The sequence below is a fragment of the Aulostomus chinensis genome, chromosome 5 (assembly GCF_037954235.1).
Source record: "Aulostomus chinensis isolate RoL2024-O1b breed Wild chromosome 5, RoL_Achi_v1.0, whole genome shotgun sequence".
In the NCBI taxonomy this organism is placed as follows: domain Eukaryota; kingdom Metazoa; phylum Chordata; class Actinopteri; order Syngnathiformes; family Aulostomidae; genus Aulostomus; species Aulostomus chinensis.
This window is the reverse complement of record NC_141324.1, coordinates 15,597,017-15,613,205: the sequence shown is the minus strand read 5'-3', so window position 1 is coordinate 15,613,205 and position 16,189 is coordinate 15,597,017. Positions and strand designations below refer to the sequence as shown.

Sequence of the window (16,189 nt, the reverse complement as noted above, 5' to 3'; positions counted from 1 at the left end):
TAAAACGAATTCTTTTGAGATGAGTAATGTTTCAGAGAGGCCTGTATTTAAACAGCATGAATTATCACAAATACCGAATAGTGTAATATCTCAACTGGCTTAGTTGGTTTACAAACAGAATACGAACGAAATGAAGTAAACCAAATATTGACTTAAATATTCATGAAGATTCTTCTGAAGAGGAAACACACCATTGTCTAAGAGCATTAATATCTAATGGACTAAAACAAGACAAAGGAACCTGTGTTGTGGCCTCAGTCGATTCTCGATTGTGTGGTATTTAAGTACAAAACAGCATTATTGCCTTTAGAACTGTGAGACCCCAACAACCACATCAGGCAGTAAAAAAACCTTCTCTCTACTCTAAGGACATCAAGTGAGCGGTGGATACATCAGCAGGTGGATGCTCGTGTATCTAAGTGCAATAAAAATGCAGCGCTTCTTACAATACATGGGAATGTTGAACCCTTGCCGATAAAAAGTCTCTCTCCATGCAGCAGAGAACAGCTGTGTTGTTCATGCTGCTCACACACACACACACACACACACACACACACACACACACACACACACACACACACACACACACACACACACACACACACACACACACACACACATACACACCTTGTTCCTGGTCTCAGGAAGGAGCAGGTGCTGCCTCTGGTCCAGCCACAGTATGGGTCCCGGGAAGCTAGACAACTCCTGAATACACGCCAACGAGAATAAAACTGTTAAGAGATACTAAGTGTTGACCCCTGTCACTGTTACTGGAAAACAACAGCTACAGCTGGCATTTTAGCACCGAAGTCAAAGTGCAACTTCACCTAAAAAGTGCCTACAAATAAATGCCTTGAGCTCTAAGAGACATTTTTTCCTCCTGCATCACTTCTTTGTGACTCCAGAATGCAGTGAGGGGCAGCCACATATATACAGCTTGAAGCTAATGGCACCCGTTGGCCATCAGCTACAAACTGTTCAAAAACATCTATTTACAAACGCTCAAGGGTATCACCCAACATAAACCCCCACTTGTTTATCTGACTGTGTACTCAGGAATCCACAAAAACTTTGATTTGAGCAAAAATCAACAAACTATTACATTTCTGCTTCAAAGGACCCTGACTTGCTCGCGTGATACAGTAGTTAGTTCTTCTTTAACCCAAATCAAAGTGTTTGTGGATTAGGGTTAGGGTGAGCATACGGCTGGATGAAGAAGATGTGGATTTTACCAAATTATGTGCTTTAGAGTTTATTAACCCACATTTATTGGACAGTTTTATTGTTTGTTACCCATAAGCCATTAGCTTCGTGCTAAATATACGTGGCTGGCACTTTCTTCATTCTGGAGTCACAAAGAAGAGACGAAGCTTTGAGAAATGTCTTTGTGAGCTCAAGACGCTTATTTGTGAGTACTTGAAAGGCCAAATACACTTTTTGGGTGAAGTACCACTGTCACCAGCATACACTTAAGCTATACTAAAGGTAGATATAGCACACCATTAGTTCCCTTAAATATCAAAGGTGGCCCTACTGGCAATACATGAACAACCGTCGAAATATTAAAAGTCATCCAGTGTTTCCACTGGTAGTCAGCAGCCACACATGCTGTAGTTGGTGGGATATGTGATATACTGAAGAAACCAAGTTCACGGTACAGAATTCAGTTCCTCTTTTTGCAGTTATAAACAAATGAAATACTGGTATTCCTGTGAATAATCTCTTTTACCATCCAGTAATCAAGATGACTGTGAAATGTCAAGCTAAATAGTATCTTTCACAAGATGAGCTCTCCCAAAATATTATGAGCAGATAAAATAATCGTACGTACGTAAGCGGACAAAAATCACGTCTCTCCCCGAAGACAACAAGGGGTTTCAGGGTAAGACTTGTTTTTTACAGATCTTTTAAACACCACTTAGAATGATGTATTGGGGGGGAAGTACAAAGAAGAATATTTCTTCATTGCTCACAGAAGCTATGATTTCTTTTACACACTGCCATTGGTAAATTGTTGCGTGCACTAATCTTGTCAACTGGAACCTGCCGCTAGTGGCGTTTTAGTTTGTACAGGACGTCCTGCTCTTACACTTGTGATGGTTGTAGCGTTGTGCCCTGAAAGACAAACAGCACTACGTCTTCACGGCTGCTGCCTGAAATTGGCTGAACTCACTCACGTTCTCCTTCGTTAGGAACAAAACACTTGAACAACATCACTACTTCTATTATGCACTTTACAAAGTAACTGCTGCTAACTCTGGGACGTGTAGACCGTTCCACTGCACTTCCTCACCTGATGTATGCTGCCGCGTTGCTGCTGTATAACTTGTGTGACCAACTGTGCTGCTCTCTGCTCCCTTAATTGCCCCCCATGGGAGTAAATAAAGTTTTCTGTATCTGAATCTGACCAGTTGGTGTGTGAGATATCAATGAGTTTGTTAGACATCTGACAGTTAATTATAGTGTTATGGTATTTATTGAATCCTATTAAAGGGCAAGAAAATGTAAGACCTTTGTAAATTAAATTCAATACTTTGAAGGTCTTATTTTGATGATGTTTTAATACTTCTAAGGCCCTCGGGCTTCCCTGTATTTTATTATAGTTAGGAACAAACCATAAGCTAGCCAGTATGCCAACTGACCTGATTATCAGCCAAAGAAGCTTTATGGGAATGAAAATTACTCTGCAGGACAAGAATAGGCAAAGTCCACTTACTTTATACAGCGGGAGTGTAGGTGGCAGCGCGATGTGGGCAGACGGACCAGACAGGAAGGGAAGGCTAGCAGGAGAGTGTGGCTCATCCGGTCCAATGACAGCGACAAGAGCTGGCGAGCCTGAGGAGAGTCCTCGCCACACCTGGAGGCAGTCAGACCAGGGAGAGGAGCATCAGCACCATGCAGAGCCATGGCCTTGACACTCAGTGAAACCAAACTTCTCTTTTTTGTTTTTACTTGCGGTCTTGAAGCTCTCAGTTTTTTCCCAGGGAATCACACCTTGTCACTTGTGTAATATTGGCAGTCTGCAGTCATCAATCTTTTCTTCCGGTTCATCCAAAATAGGTGAAATGTCTCAGGAGAGTGCGTTTAACACGGCAGCGAGCCGTCGAACTTCTATTTCCTGTCTGCTGAGACGCCTTCCTATTGCCTCCAGAATGGATCCTTAATAATACCTCTTTGCCATAAATCTGTGCAACAGCTCTCTGAACAACTGGAAAAAATACACATGGCGTTCTGAGCTCCGGGGTGAGGGGATTTGAATACAAACGTAAATCTTGTGGGTAATTTTTTTTCTCCACATTTTGAAAAATTACAGAAAAATCCACATCCACCATTTTAAAACACTACCGGTCTCACTGAACATGTCTGTGGACGTAATTTCGGCAAACTGCCTTGACTTTGTTTCAGTCTTAGTTATGAAGGCAGCAGAAATGCAGCAGCTTTCCATTGCTAAGAATTTTCATCGTAACACTGTCACTCAGCGCTCTGGCAGAGACAAGTGAGATGTTGCGTTAGATCCATGTAGCGTCTCGACTGAGCCATCATTGCTGATCCAAGCTAGCCAGTTCCTCACAAGGATGAGCCGGTGAATAATGAAAGCTGTGTGGGATTTTGTCTTGTGGCAATGTCGCCACCATTCAGTCCGTATTACCGTGAACGTACAGGCTGCCATCAGTGGGCTGAAGGCTAACTCATTACATCGTTACCTCATCATTTGATGATCGTCACCTACCAGATATTTCTTTAAATACTACCTGTCAGGGTGAACCCAGACCTACAGAGCCCCCCCACATAGGTCTGACTGGTGTCCTCAACGCGTACGTTAGTCTCTTTGACTATCCTTGCCAAGCATATCCCAGTTTAAACCTAGGTGGCGCTAGAGAACACACACTTACTATATACCGTATTATGGCACTGCACATAACATGAGGACAACAGTGTATTTTGATGTAAATCAACTGATGTTTGTTACATCCTGCTTGCTTCCTGGGTCAGTAAAGGTTAGAGGAGTGAACCTGTGACTGGAGGGTCGCCAGGATCAGCAGGATGCTTTTGGTTGGGGAGATTGTAGAGGCAGTGCTGGCCGCGTCCTCATTTACCACCACTGAGGTGCCCTTGAGCAAATCCCTGAACCTTGACTGTGTCGGTAAAACCACAGTCTGACCTGCTGGACACTGAGCAGCTTCCAGGTGTGCGTGTGGAACTGTGTGAATGTGACCGGTGCACTCCTGTAAAATGAGAGTATCACTCTCAGAGTTTCAGAGAGAATATAACGTTGAAAAAATGGGTAGCGTGAATACTATGACTTGAATTCAGCTCGCAGACGTGTTCAGGGTGGGACTCTTATCAAACCCATGATGGCGAACTATGGCCTCGCCATGGTAACATCATTTAATAAAAACTCTGAGAGTAACCCATCACCAAGTTTAAGGAGTTTCTGACCAAATATGAGATGATGTGTTCAACCTGGGAGGAGCGTGTCAAAGTACAAAAAAATATGACATTTACCCCCCCCCCCCCCGGCACTAGGTGGCGCTATCACTCATCTGCCACACCTGTTAAAGGACTCCTCCTTGGCCCACAATGCACCCTTCCCCCAAATTTGATGAAAATCGCCTAACACTTTTCGCATACTTCGTCTGACTGACAGACAAATGCCAGCAAAATAGTATTCTTTATCAAATAAGTGAAACAAATAGCAGAATAAGAAAAATTACGGAGGCGTAAGACAAAGCACTGCAGTCTCACTTTCTACACTGGAAGCAAGTAAGCAGCACTCGGGCTGTGACGGAGTAAGAGTTACAATCGATGGGGAAGTAAAGACACAAATCTTTAATTCTTCTTACTTTTCTGGGTTGAAACCCTCGACCTCTTCCAGGAAAACACTACTATGGGAGGCTACGTCACCACTGGGAATCATCAGGAACTTGAGGATGGTCCCTCGGGTCGAGCCCAGGAACAAAACTGTACGATTCTTATGTGGACCGGCTTCTGTGTCCACCACCATTGCTGTCAGCTGGTACCTACATAGAGAGACAGGCTGTGAAAACACATTTACTCTGAGGAGATCAATAAGATTGATGTCCTCTCCTACAATAGGCTGATGCACAATGCAATATTTAAAAGTTCTGCTTGTGCTGCTATAAAGCAACTGAGTCATTCTGTGTACCGTCCCATAGTCTTGACCACCCAGGGTCTGTGCCCCAGCAGCGGAACCGTCTCGTCCATCAGTGGGTGGGTTTTTACAAAGTTCAACACTTCGTCTGGCAGTGTGGTGGAGGAGCTAAATCTGGATCCCTGGACTGCACATCCTCCTGGTCTGCAGACACAGAGAGGGAGGGAGAGCAGGACAGTAGAGAGGATAGACAGAAACATGGAGAGAGAAGATTCCAGCGGGAATAGGAAGAAAACACCCAGAAGAATTTGTTTTTTTGGCTGCTGAAAGATGTTCTGGAAAATTTGCTGAGTCGTGGTATGTTTGGTCTGAGATTGACAGTTGGAGCCTATAGCAAGGGAGTAAGTAGACAACGGTATTCTGTCAAACTTCTGTTCACATACACTTTGCATAACAATACCTCGGCTTAGGCACTGCTTCGTCTGGTACAGGAGTCCAAATAGACTCTGGGGATTTCTGTTCTTTAAACCGTCCCTCGAAGACATGAGCGAGCTGCTGCATGTCAAACACACACACTGCAGAGCCAGGGATGCTACCAGAGACGGAGGAGAGAGGACAAGGATGAGAGAAAAATAATGCTTGTTTGCTTGTGCTATGTGTGTGTCTGTGTGTGTGCGTGGGTACACGTGTTGTGTGTGTCTGTCTGTACCTGTTTGGCGGTGTGGAGAAGAGACCCAGGATGACGTCTCGTCCTTGCATGTGTATGATGTTGCTTGTGGCGTGTAAGAGGTTGAAATAGAAGTGTGAGTCTCCAGGGACGGAGCAGTTGAGACGAGCCTTTAGAAATGTGGTCCACTGTTTCTCGAGGACACGCTGAGAGCCGCCCAGGTCCGCCTTGCACACCCGAGCCACACGGGACACCATCACCTAGAATCACAGGAGGACATTGAAGTACAACAGAGATATTATTAATGAAAGACAGAAATGAAGAAAGAAAGAGAGAAAGAAGGGAAAAGGACAAAGGAGAACCTTCTCTAGATGATGAAATTCCATGGCCATCTCCCTGAAGAAGAAATAAATATGAGGCCCCCACTCCATGGCGCTGACAAAATAGGGCTCTGGAAATACACACACACACACACACACACACACACACATACACACACACACACACACACACACACACACACACAGCAGCCTAATGTAAGACTGCTCAGTCCTTGACATGGCGCTGTAATAACAGTCACATCAACATGGGTGGCTGCTGTCCATCAGCTCGCTCGCTCATTGAATATTAATGTCCTTTCTAATTTATCATCATGGACAAGAGCAGAGACATTATTGATCATCCAGCGCTGCTCGGAGTCTGACCAGCTTGTATCCAAAGCTTTGTTGAATCCTGAAGAGTCCGACTAACCTCAATACATCACTCCTCGCTGCCTGAGCGTGTTCCATTTGCCATTAAATGTATAACAAGTAGGTCGCACCATGTCTGGTGTTCCAGAATACAGTTTATCGCGATGTGAAAATCATCTCACTCATCTATTAGTAAACTATTGGAGATAATTCTTTCCTCCCTGGCTTTAGAAAGCTGCAGGATGATGTATTTTTGTATTCAACATGGAGATTAGTATCACCATCGGGCGCCTCGACCAAAAGCCAATGGATTTGTTACTTTGGATTTTGGATTGTAGCTGAAAATAAGCTCGGTGGAACAAGCTTATTAGATTTTGACTATTTTTTTCAGCCAGATAACACAAATGCAATCACTCCAAGTATAAAGCGAAAGGAGCAACACCACAGATGCGCGACCACAACATCGCCACAACTAGCTTTGCGCTTTTTCTGTTTTCACCGTGATAATCTGGCCTCGTTTAGCCAGTTTCAAAATTCACGAGTGTCGTATTTACTGACTTCTGTCAGGAAGGCATCGTCTGGTGTCTTTTCCTGTCAAACTCCTGTCATTATACTTTCCACTTTATTCTTAGGCAGGATCAACTGATTGTCTTTTATTCTGGCTCAGTGCTGCTCACTTCAAATGTGATTACTGAGCCTTTCATAATGTATTTTGTACTTGCACACAATACTAAATGCAACATATTTTGTGCGCAAGTACAACAACTTTAGCTACCTGCTAAATATGGTGCACCCATGTTTTTATGTCTTGTAAATAATTAAAGTACTAGTGCGCACTTTACTTTTTTTTTAAATTAAGTAAACTAAGTTAAACTACAACAAAGGGTTAAAATGTCTTGAACTTATTCCATGCATTCAACCCAGTCAAAAAAAGACGAGGGCACTGGACGTTCAACAATGCTAACGTATGTCTGCTCAAATCTAGGGAAGGTGTCTGGAGGGTGGTTTCTTAAGCGTCTGTCCTGGACGGTACCTCTGAACCATTTGGAGTCATGTTTGACTGTACGGAGGGCGGGACTGTCTCCGAGGCTACGATAGATCACCGCATCGATGGCCAGGAAGTCTGTCACGGTGCCGGTAAAAAGACTTCCATCTGAGGGCAAGGGAGGGAGGGAGAGAGAGAGAGAGAGAGAGAGAGGAGAAGGAGATTAAGAAGAAGAAGAAGAAGGGGAAGATGAACGATGGAGCGATAGCACAAGGTCAGGAAGATTAAAACCAAACAAGCAATGCAGCAAGAGGTCTGCCTATAAATCATTGGGAAAGGTAAACAGAAAGGCACAGATGTTTCAATGTCTGGAGCCGGAGACTGAGTCTGATATCTGCTCGAAATTCTCAATTTCTCAAGACACTACCTGCAAACAAAGCCACATTGGCGTGTCGAGGATCATAAGGGCAGCGTGCCATCCCGCTGACAGGCTCTCCCACCATTTCTAGCGTGTCTCTCTACAAGGGGAAATAATATACAGATAAGCAAGCTGGCAGCTCCACACAGAATGACCAGCTGACAGATCAGTGGGTACTAACAGTGTAGTTGGCACACAGCGGGTTGAAGGCGTTTGTTCCACATACGAACAGGCCGCCATGCTGGCTGAGCAGAACCTTGATGAAATTACGGCACTCTCCCTGAAGAAGAAGAAGAAGAAAAAAATACATCGAACTATTAAAGGAGAGCGGAAAGTCATAAGGTGCAAAGCAACACGTGAAAGCCTGTTTTGCTCAAAACTAGCAGTCAGAGCAAAAAAAAAAAAAAAAAAAAGACAGCGTGAAGTATGAAGGATGAGCTTAAAACAATCCTCACAGGAAATAACACCCTCAACCACCCTCCATCTGGAGGAACAATTGGATGGGTACTTTACAGCTCTCGTCAAAGTAGAGGGCGCTGATTGAGCAGAAAATTAAATCTGCGACCGGGGAATTTGAAACCTGATTACACTGATCAGCCCTCAATCCTCTCTCCGATGGTGTTTTACGATGCTGTCAGATGACACCAAGTAGAAATGAAAGATTCTCTGGTTTAACATGTGTAATGAAATACTTTATGAGACGATTCGGTAATCAGAAGGAAAACTCAGCATGATAACTGGCAGAAGGGGAAAATGGCTGGCCTGGCTCTGTCCAGAGATGGAAAGCCGAAGCTCCCTGAGTGGGCTTTTACACAGCAGACATTTGGACTTATTAAAGGGGGGAAGGCAAAGGAGGAATTAACAACATTAATGTTGCTGCAGTCAATTGGGTGAGTCACACTCTGGGCTCCATCGTGCTGTTGACAAGTCAAAATGTCGGCCCTGAAATGGGCCTCTTAATACATTATATTAGCAGGCCACCTGCTTTATTCCATAAAACAGGTGTTAGGAAACTAGCAGAGACTCCATCAAGTTAATGCCCCCAGCTAAGAACAAGTCTGGCACACAATGAACCCCAAAATGGCAAAAAGGTTCCTTTTAGACTTCACTTTACACAAAAGAGATACAACATGCTAATGAAGAAGAGTAGCTGAGAGGAAGGACTTCCCAACTGTGGACGGAGGCAGTTATATGATGAGTTCAGGCAGCGGGGAATTATTAAAGTTCTCATTTGGGAGATGGCTCTATTTCTGCTTCCACAATAAAGAAATTTGACAAACATTCTTATCGTCACCCATCTAAACCAACATTTAAGTGGTCGATATCTGACTTGAGTCCTGTCAGTTCCTGATAGCAGGCTAATGTAAGTCGCTGAGTAATATGAAGTAGCTATATGAGCTACTAATGACGGCTAATTCAGTCAACTGAGGAGTTATCAGGTCAAAATCACCTGCGCTCAGTAATCGGGCCTCCTCCTCCTGTACTTAAACATTACAACCCAGAAGTGTGGGCTTTAATATGTCATTTCTCCTCATAATTCAGATATTGCAGATGAACCCTGAGTAGACGCGAGTATAATTGCTGCTGACTGCAGCTCACAGAGGTTGAGGTTGAATTTTTTGGCGGTGGAGAGAGTCTTAATACCCCCAAGATACAATTTCTATTTGACATTTATGTTTTCATCATTTTTGTTCCCAATGACTTAGAAGTAGTGGGGATATTTCCAGCCGTTAAAAGTCAGAGTTTCTGCCTCCAACTCCATTTTACGTTGTAACAAACGAGTGGCTGTGGCTGACTGGTTGAGTCACGTGACGTCGCTACAAATTAGAAAGAAAAACAAAACGAGAAACCAGAAGCAAGGAAGCAAACTGTAACAATTTGCTTTACTTTGGAGTGACTGTAATAACATTACGAGAGTTTTAGTAGTAATCCTGACTGCTCTCACCTAAATAGGCCCTTTTCACAGCGGCCATTTTGACTTCTCATCGCAAGATAAACATGTTTAATTATTGATGATGATGGTGGCCTTGTTCCTTTTAGATGGTTCCAGGCTCACAGGAGTGACTGTAGCATACTAAATAGAACTGGAACGTAATGATTTTATCGTTTTCATCTGTTTATCTCTGCTGTGAAAAGGCTCTATTTCGGCGTGTGTGAGAGCTAGCAGACATTAATCGTGATAGAAGTTCCACCTGTGCTTCTCCTGCTGACAGGTCAACATCTACTGGGCTCAAGGAACTGTACCTCATCACTACTCGTGTACTATGAAGTATTTTTAGTCTCTCCAGCGATTCACAGTAGCGTCCATGTTGTGTCTTTTTATGAGGGTGTTCACTCAGATGACAGCCGTTACATTACGGCAGTATCAAATCCCACCCATCCAAGTCTTAGAAGGAAGTGAACAGCACATTTCCTGGATCTGTAACACTCCTAACTTCAATAAACTGTATTCTATTCAGTTGTTTCTGTTCATTTGCCAGCTATCACTGGTTTCCCTGACTCACCTAAATAAATAGGCCCTTTTTCATCGCGGCCATTTTGACTTGTCATTGCTGGGTAAAAACATGCATGATGATGATGGTGGCCATGTTTCTTTTGGACGAGTCCAGGCTCTCAGGAATGACTGTAACACACGAAGTATAACTGGAACATAATTACTTCTATCAATTACACCTCTGTTTATCTCCAAATTACTGCACTGAAATGGCCTATAATGGTTAATTGATAGGGATTAGTTCCACCTTTGCTTCTCCTCCAGCCAGTTCAACATCTACTGTGAGAAAGGAACCGGACCTCATCACTACTCACGTCATATGTAAGTATTACAAGTCCAATGACGCATAGTAGCATCCATGTGGTTTCTTTTTCTGGGTAAGGTGTTAGCTAACGCAGTTTATCATTCTTACACCATTTCTCCTCCATGAACCAATCTTTCCTGTGTCTGCTCCTCTTTTATCACAGCTTTAATTGCTTTTTTTTTTCTGTGTAACATCTCCTCTTCTTTCATCTGTGTTCTTTCGGGCAACATATCTTTTCCTTGCAGTCCCCTATCCTCCTCCCCCTTATGTGCTTCTTCCCCAGTTGCCCTCCACATCCTATCCCCGCCTATCCTTCCCGTCCTCAACTGATTTCAATTACTGTTTCCTCCCCGAGGCCATGTCACTCTCTCTGCTCAGTTTGCACGATAATGTTTCACAATTTTTTTCACATGCTCTACCTGAATGCATTTCGCTGATGGCGAAGCTACATTAAACAGCAACACTTATTTTTAGGTTACAACCTGTCAACCAGGCTGCCATCCCATCAAATCGTTCTGCCTCACGTATAATTGATTGCCTTCTCATTATATCTCAGAACGTCAACAGTCACTACATTGGTCCACTTTCTGGTGTTTCCCAGAGGCCGACTGCTATATGAAGTAAGTGCTTTTCGAGTGTCACAGATAGCTTTTGCTCTGGGTAACGTTTCTCTGAGCTCATGTGATTAAGCGCTGATTTTCCATCAACCAGATCAAATTTGTGTAAATACCACATATGCCGGTGCACCCAAAGGAAATAAGGTCTCTCTAAGAGCTGTTGCGTCCGTCCATGTGTGGGTTTGTGTAGTGTTGAAGCATGTAAGAGTGGATTTCCAACACAATACCTCATGTTTGCCCTTCATTCTGCACACTCGAATATCGTTTTTGTTGGAATCCCAAGTCCGCTTCTACCAGTAAGACAGACCACACGGAGAGCTTAGCAATTGTGTACCCGTGCATTATTTATCATCATTAATATTATTATAAGTGCTTTGTGGGGTGTAATTCTTACCTTGCTGTAGAACATCTCTTCACCTGCCATGTTATCCAGCTCTACTCTGTACAAGTCGTCTCTACAACCAAAAACACACATAGAAACAATGTGTGAGGCAGCAGGGTCGCGAGTGGGGTGTTTATTTTTAGTATTGTTCAGTGGTGTGCAGATGTTTTACAGCTGCGTTTCTCCTTGGTTTCTGTTCAGAATGAAACTGATTCAAAAACTGTTAGAACATATTTTATAAGTAAAGGTAATACAAAATGAACCATGAATGTGAATGTATATGTTCCACGTTGCTACTCGAGGCTTACGATGTAACTCACAAGTTAACAACAGCTTTATTTACAATGTAAAAAAAGCGTTTTTGCCTTAAATAAAAGTCCTGACTGCACACCACTCATGTAACCTGTGTACCAGCGCTCCTTCCTGTTAGCCCTCTGAATGCTTCCGTGGGAATGGATCATGTAATCATGCAGCTTTTCTAGCCTTTACAATTATTGCCAGACCAAATGGATCAAAGTGAGTCATTTGCTGGAGTTGTGTAACTCTCAAAACAACACATCCACACTTTTACTGACAAAATAATGATGTGTACAGCCGAGCCTGAGGCGAAATGTTCTGCACAGGAAGCTAGCTTTAAAAAAAACAACCGACTTTTATGTTTTTCCATATTCTCTGTAACATACAGAACATTAAAATGTCATGTTTCTTTCAAATAATGAGGTTAACCTATGTGAAGGTAATTCACACTTGGTTCCTGAAAGATTTTTTCTCCTCGTCAGCTCTTCACAGACAACTTTAGTTATCAGCTTCAGCTGCAGCCCCCCACCCATGAAGTACAGGTACAGGAAGTAGAAAGTACAGGAGCGCGGCTACTCAGCAGGCTACCAGAAGTTAGGTAACAGAAAGGAAGTGGAGTTTTAGAGAGGAGGACCTAAAGAGACATGAGTTCAAACAGCTTGTTTAAGAAAGAAGTTCAACTGAGGGGGCTGCATAAAGGGCCGGTATAAGACAAATATGGATTTTTATGACCTTGAATTTAATGCAAAGCTACTCTAATGTAGCCGCAAGATCACAATATAGAGATGGAAATGAGCATAATAAATGAGGCGGGTGCATTATATTATGTACGTGTGCTATTAGATACTTTAGTACAATGAGCAGGTCAAATAACTTTAAGCAGAGCGAGGCGAGGTGGTCTGGGTCTGTATCTCTCTCCTCTAACAAGAATGATATTAGACGTTGAAAGGTTATACATACTAGGATTTAAATAAGTGCATAGCATTACACAGTAGATTTATAAAGAAGGATGTAAAATATATCAGTACAGTAGGCCCATGGTTCATTGATACAGCTCCTATTTTCAGTGTATCATACACGGGAGTAATGTGAGCAAACAGTGTTCACTTGACATTTAACAAGAAGATTTAATAGAGCTGAAACTGAAAATGTCCTCTGCAGAGTGACGGCAGATGGAGGCTGTGGCATCCAATGAAAGCAAAAAGGATATTAATGCAAGAACACATCAGTAACACGCTGTTGGAGGTGGTTGCCGTTGGTTACCTGGCTCCTATGTAGAGCGTGCGGTTGACTTGGAGGACTGTCTGGATGTGCAGCTCCTGTCTCTGAGCTGAACGATGAGCTCTGCCCAAGAACACTGGATACCTCCTCACCACTGCCACCAGAGGAGAAATGTTTACTAAAAAAGAAAGTACTCAAAGCCTCCTTCAAGGATACTTTAAGGACAGTCATTTTTCCCCCATGCTTATTTACCCAAATAACTCAGGCAGGTCAAATAAAAGCTTCTCTAACCTCCAACTAAATTGAGTTTTCACTCATTTTTGATGCTGTTGTTTAGGAAAACAAAGATAATGTGCAGTGAATATACACAGCAGTCAAAGCACACCATAACAATTTGAACCTCTTCAGCCTTTTGCTGTTGTTGATGTATTCAGCTCTACAATGAGAGCAATCCTCATTGTTATTTTCGTGTCACACACTTTTCAGGTAAAACAAAGAGTATAGATGAGGTGGAAAGAGGAAGTGGAAGTATCAGACTATTAGAAAGTTTCAAAGCAGAGGACAACGGCTTCCACAGGGAGCCCTCATCATCAGGAGACAGATTGGGAAAACGTCTCATTGTCCTTGACTGCTACGGTGGGAAAGAGGATGTAGTCATCCATCTCTCCCCGTCTCCCTCGCCTTCTCCATTCCACCCTCTCTCGTCATGTATATCGCCCCATCTAAACTGAATGTCTTCTGTTTTTTCATTTTCCTGTGTCTCATCGTCACATCTATAATGTGTTTTATTTCATTCTCTTTGTCCTTCTTTCTCTCACCTTTGGTCTTTTTCATGTTTATCTAATGCTGAGCGAAGGGCTCTATTTATCTGTATGCTTGGGTTGCTCTAATGCAGCTCCATGCCCAGGCTTTGACCCTTGAACCCTGATTCTCCCATCCACCATGGAGCCATTCATCAATGCTTCACACAAACACAAACACACACACACTCCTGCACACAGACAGACAGACTGAAGGACACATACCCTCCACGGGGACGTAGCTGAGTGGACTGGGTTCCTCTGGGAATGAGCCATCAGCCAGATGAAGCAGCAGGAGAAGAACTGTGAGGGGAGGAGCCATGGTTGTCATGGCAGCAGAACACATGCACTGTTAACAAAGAGAGGGGAGAAAATTTCATTGTTGTATGGTTGTGCATATTTATGTGTATGTGTTTGTGTGTGTATGTGCATATGTGAGAGAGAGAGAGAGAGAGCGAGAGCAAGCAAGTGCACGTATTGACACTGACAGATTTCTCAGCAGCATAGAGGAATTCACCAACAAGTGTGTGTGTGTGTGTGAGTGTGTGTGTGTGTGTGTGTGTGTGTGTGTGTGTGTGTGTGTGTGTGAGCGTCTGCGTGTACGTACAGGGTCAGAAGTTCAGCTTGGTGACTACTGCCACCAGCCAGGTTTCAGCAGGCTACTATTGTGTTTCCATTGTCTAAGTATCTGAACTTTAGAGGATTCTCACAGCCATAAAACACATCGAGAGACAAAACAGTCGCAGGAATACAAAGCTACGTTGGGCGGGAATGTTCCTAATTGTTTTCCCATACAGACATATGGAGGTGAGTTTATTGGCAGGTAGCCACAAAGGGAGGAGCGGCTCTTTGTAGAAAGGAAGAAGGGGGAAGACTTGTGTAAACCGGACAGTGTCTTCTTCAGGGCAACGTGTCACATTAGACCAAATCACGCGGGGGTGAAGTTAAGATATGTACCCACAACATGTGCAAAAGAAGACACCGCAGCTCTCTGCTTACATACTGATTATGTTTCTCAAGTTTCCCACCTTGGCTTGACATGCTAGCATGCTAACATTTGCTAGTTAGCGCAAAGCACAACAGAGGATGATGTGAGTGTGACAGCAGAGACGCTTCCCTGACGAGACAGCAGTTGCTTCCTGTTAGTAGACAAGCAGAAGGCCCTGAGTCTACTCGGACTAGTGAGGAAAGTCGGCATAAACACAGATTATGACCAATTTGTCCTCCTCTGTTTTACATAGAATTGTCGACCGTTTTAACAAAAAAACATACTTCCCCAAAAAGTTCCTGTCCGGTACTCACAAATGAGTTAAAAAGTTGTGTTTTCCTCTTTCATTCTCCAGAATTAAGAGCTAGTCACTTATTTAGCTTTAAGCTAATAGCACCCCTCTCAACTGCCTACTAGGAACTAGGGTATCATACAATATACTCCACAACTTCATTGGTTGAGAGAGTGTTATTAGCTTCAAGCTAAATGTGAAGGGCTGGCTCTTCCTGCATTCTGCAGTCAAAAAGAAATGGTGCAGGAAGGCTAAATAAACCATCTTGGAAAGTTCAGCCCCTCTTGGTGAGTACTTGAATAGCAAATCAGTACACTTTCCAGGTGAAGTGTGGCTTTATCATGTCTCTGTCTCGGCAACACACTCGTGAGATCAGGCAACACCTCCCTCTCTCATGGTGTTGAATGTGAGCTTCACCACAGTGCTGCCAGCATCCTTTTCCAACAGAATAATCAGAAATTTAAACATACAAAGCATGAAATAATAAAACACAACATTGGCAATACTTCCAAATGAGATGGGGGAGTAGGACCTTTTCACAGCAGCCATGTCGTAGCAGGGTAGACACAGGTTTAACTGACTAATTAATCAAGATTAATTATGGTCACTATTTAGCGTCAGCCATTCAAATGAGCCAGTACATATCAGACCTGCAACCTGGCACACCTGAAGGAAGCAGAGCCACAATTAAGGTTATCAGGTCTTCCTGTGTTTACTATGCAGTTACATTGAGTGAAAAGGGCCGATCAGCAGGAGAGGCAACCATGCCGAAAATTTAACGTTGGCTTGAAATGAAAGTGAATTTATGGCTCCAAAAGCATCCTCTGCCATTTTTGGACATAAAAACTTACAAGACAAATGTGGTATATGTGGTAACTTGTCCACTTCTCAAACTGACTCGAAATGAATGTTAATTGATCGC

At 43.3% G+C, this 16,189-nt stretch overlaps 1 protein-coding gene across 1 annotated transcript in view; it reads right to left on the bottom strand.

Annotated features, from left to right (window-relative positions):
• Nucleotides 1-16,189, bottom strand: part of LOC147261424 (semaphorin-6B-like) — a 35,629-nt gene that overhangs the window by 5,131 nt on the left and 14,309 nt on the right. The window contains exons 3-16 of the mRNA XM_086203430.1: nt 14,213-14,336; nt 13,230-13,341; nt 11,682-11,742; nt 11,515-11,577; nt 8,054-8,152; nt 7,882-7,972; nt 7,503-7,622; nt 6,143-6,231; nt 5,823-6,040; nt 5,574-5,705; nt 5,168-5,317; nt 4,845-5,021; nt 2,717-2,857; nt 628-705 (exon numbers count right to left, since the gene is read on the bottom strand). Coding sequence (XP_086059556.1) covers nt 628-705; nt 2,717-2,857; nt 4,845-5,021; nt 5,168-5,317; nt 5,574-5,705; nt 5,823-6,040; nt 6,143-6,231; nt 7,503-7,622; nt 7,882-7,972; nt 8,054-8,152; nt 11,515-11,577; nt 11,682-11,742; nt 13,230-13,341; nt 14,213-14,333 — 1,652 coding nt within the window. The 5' untranslated portion in view covers nt 14,334-14,336. The remainder of the gene's footprint in view (nt 1-627; nt 706-2,716; nt 2,858-4,844; nt 5,022-5,167; nt 5,318-5,573; nt 5,706-5,822; nt 6,041-6,142; nt 6,232-7,502; nt 7,623-7,881; nt 7,973-8,053; nt 8,153-11,514; nt 11,578-11,681; nt 11,743-13,229; nt 13,342-14,212; nt 14,337-16,189) is intronic.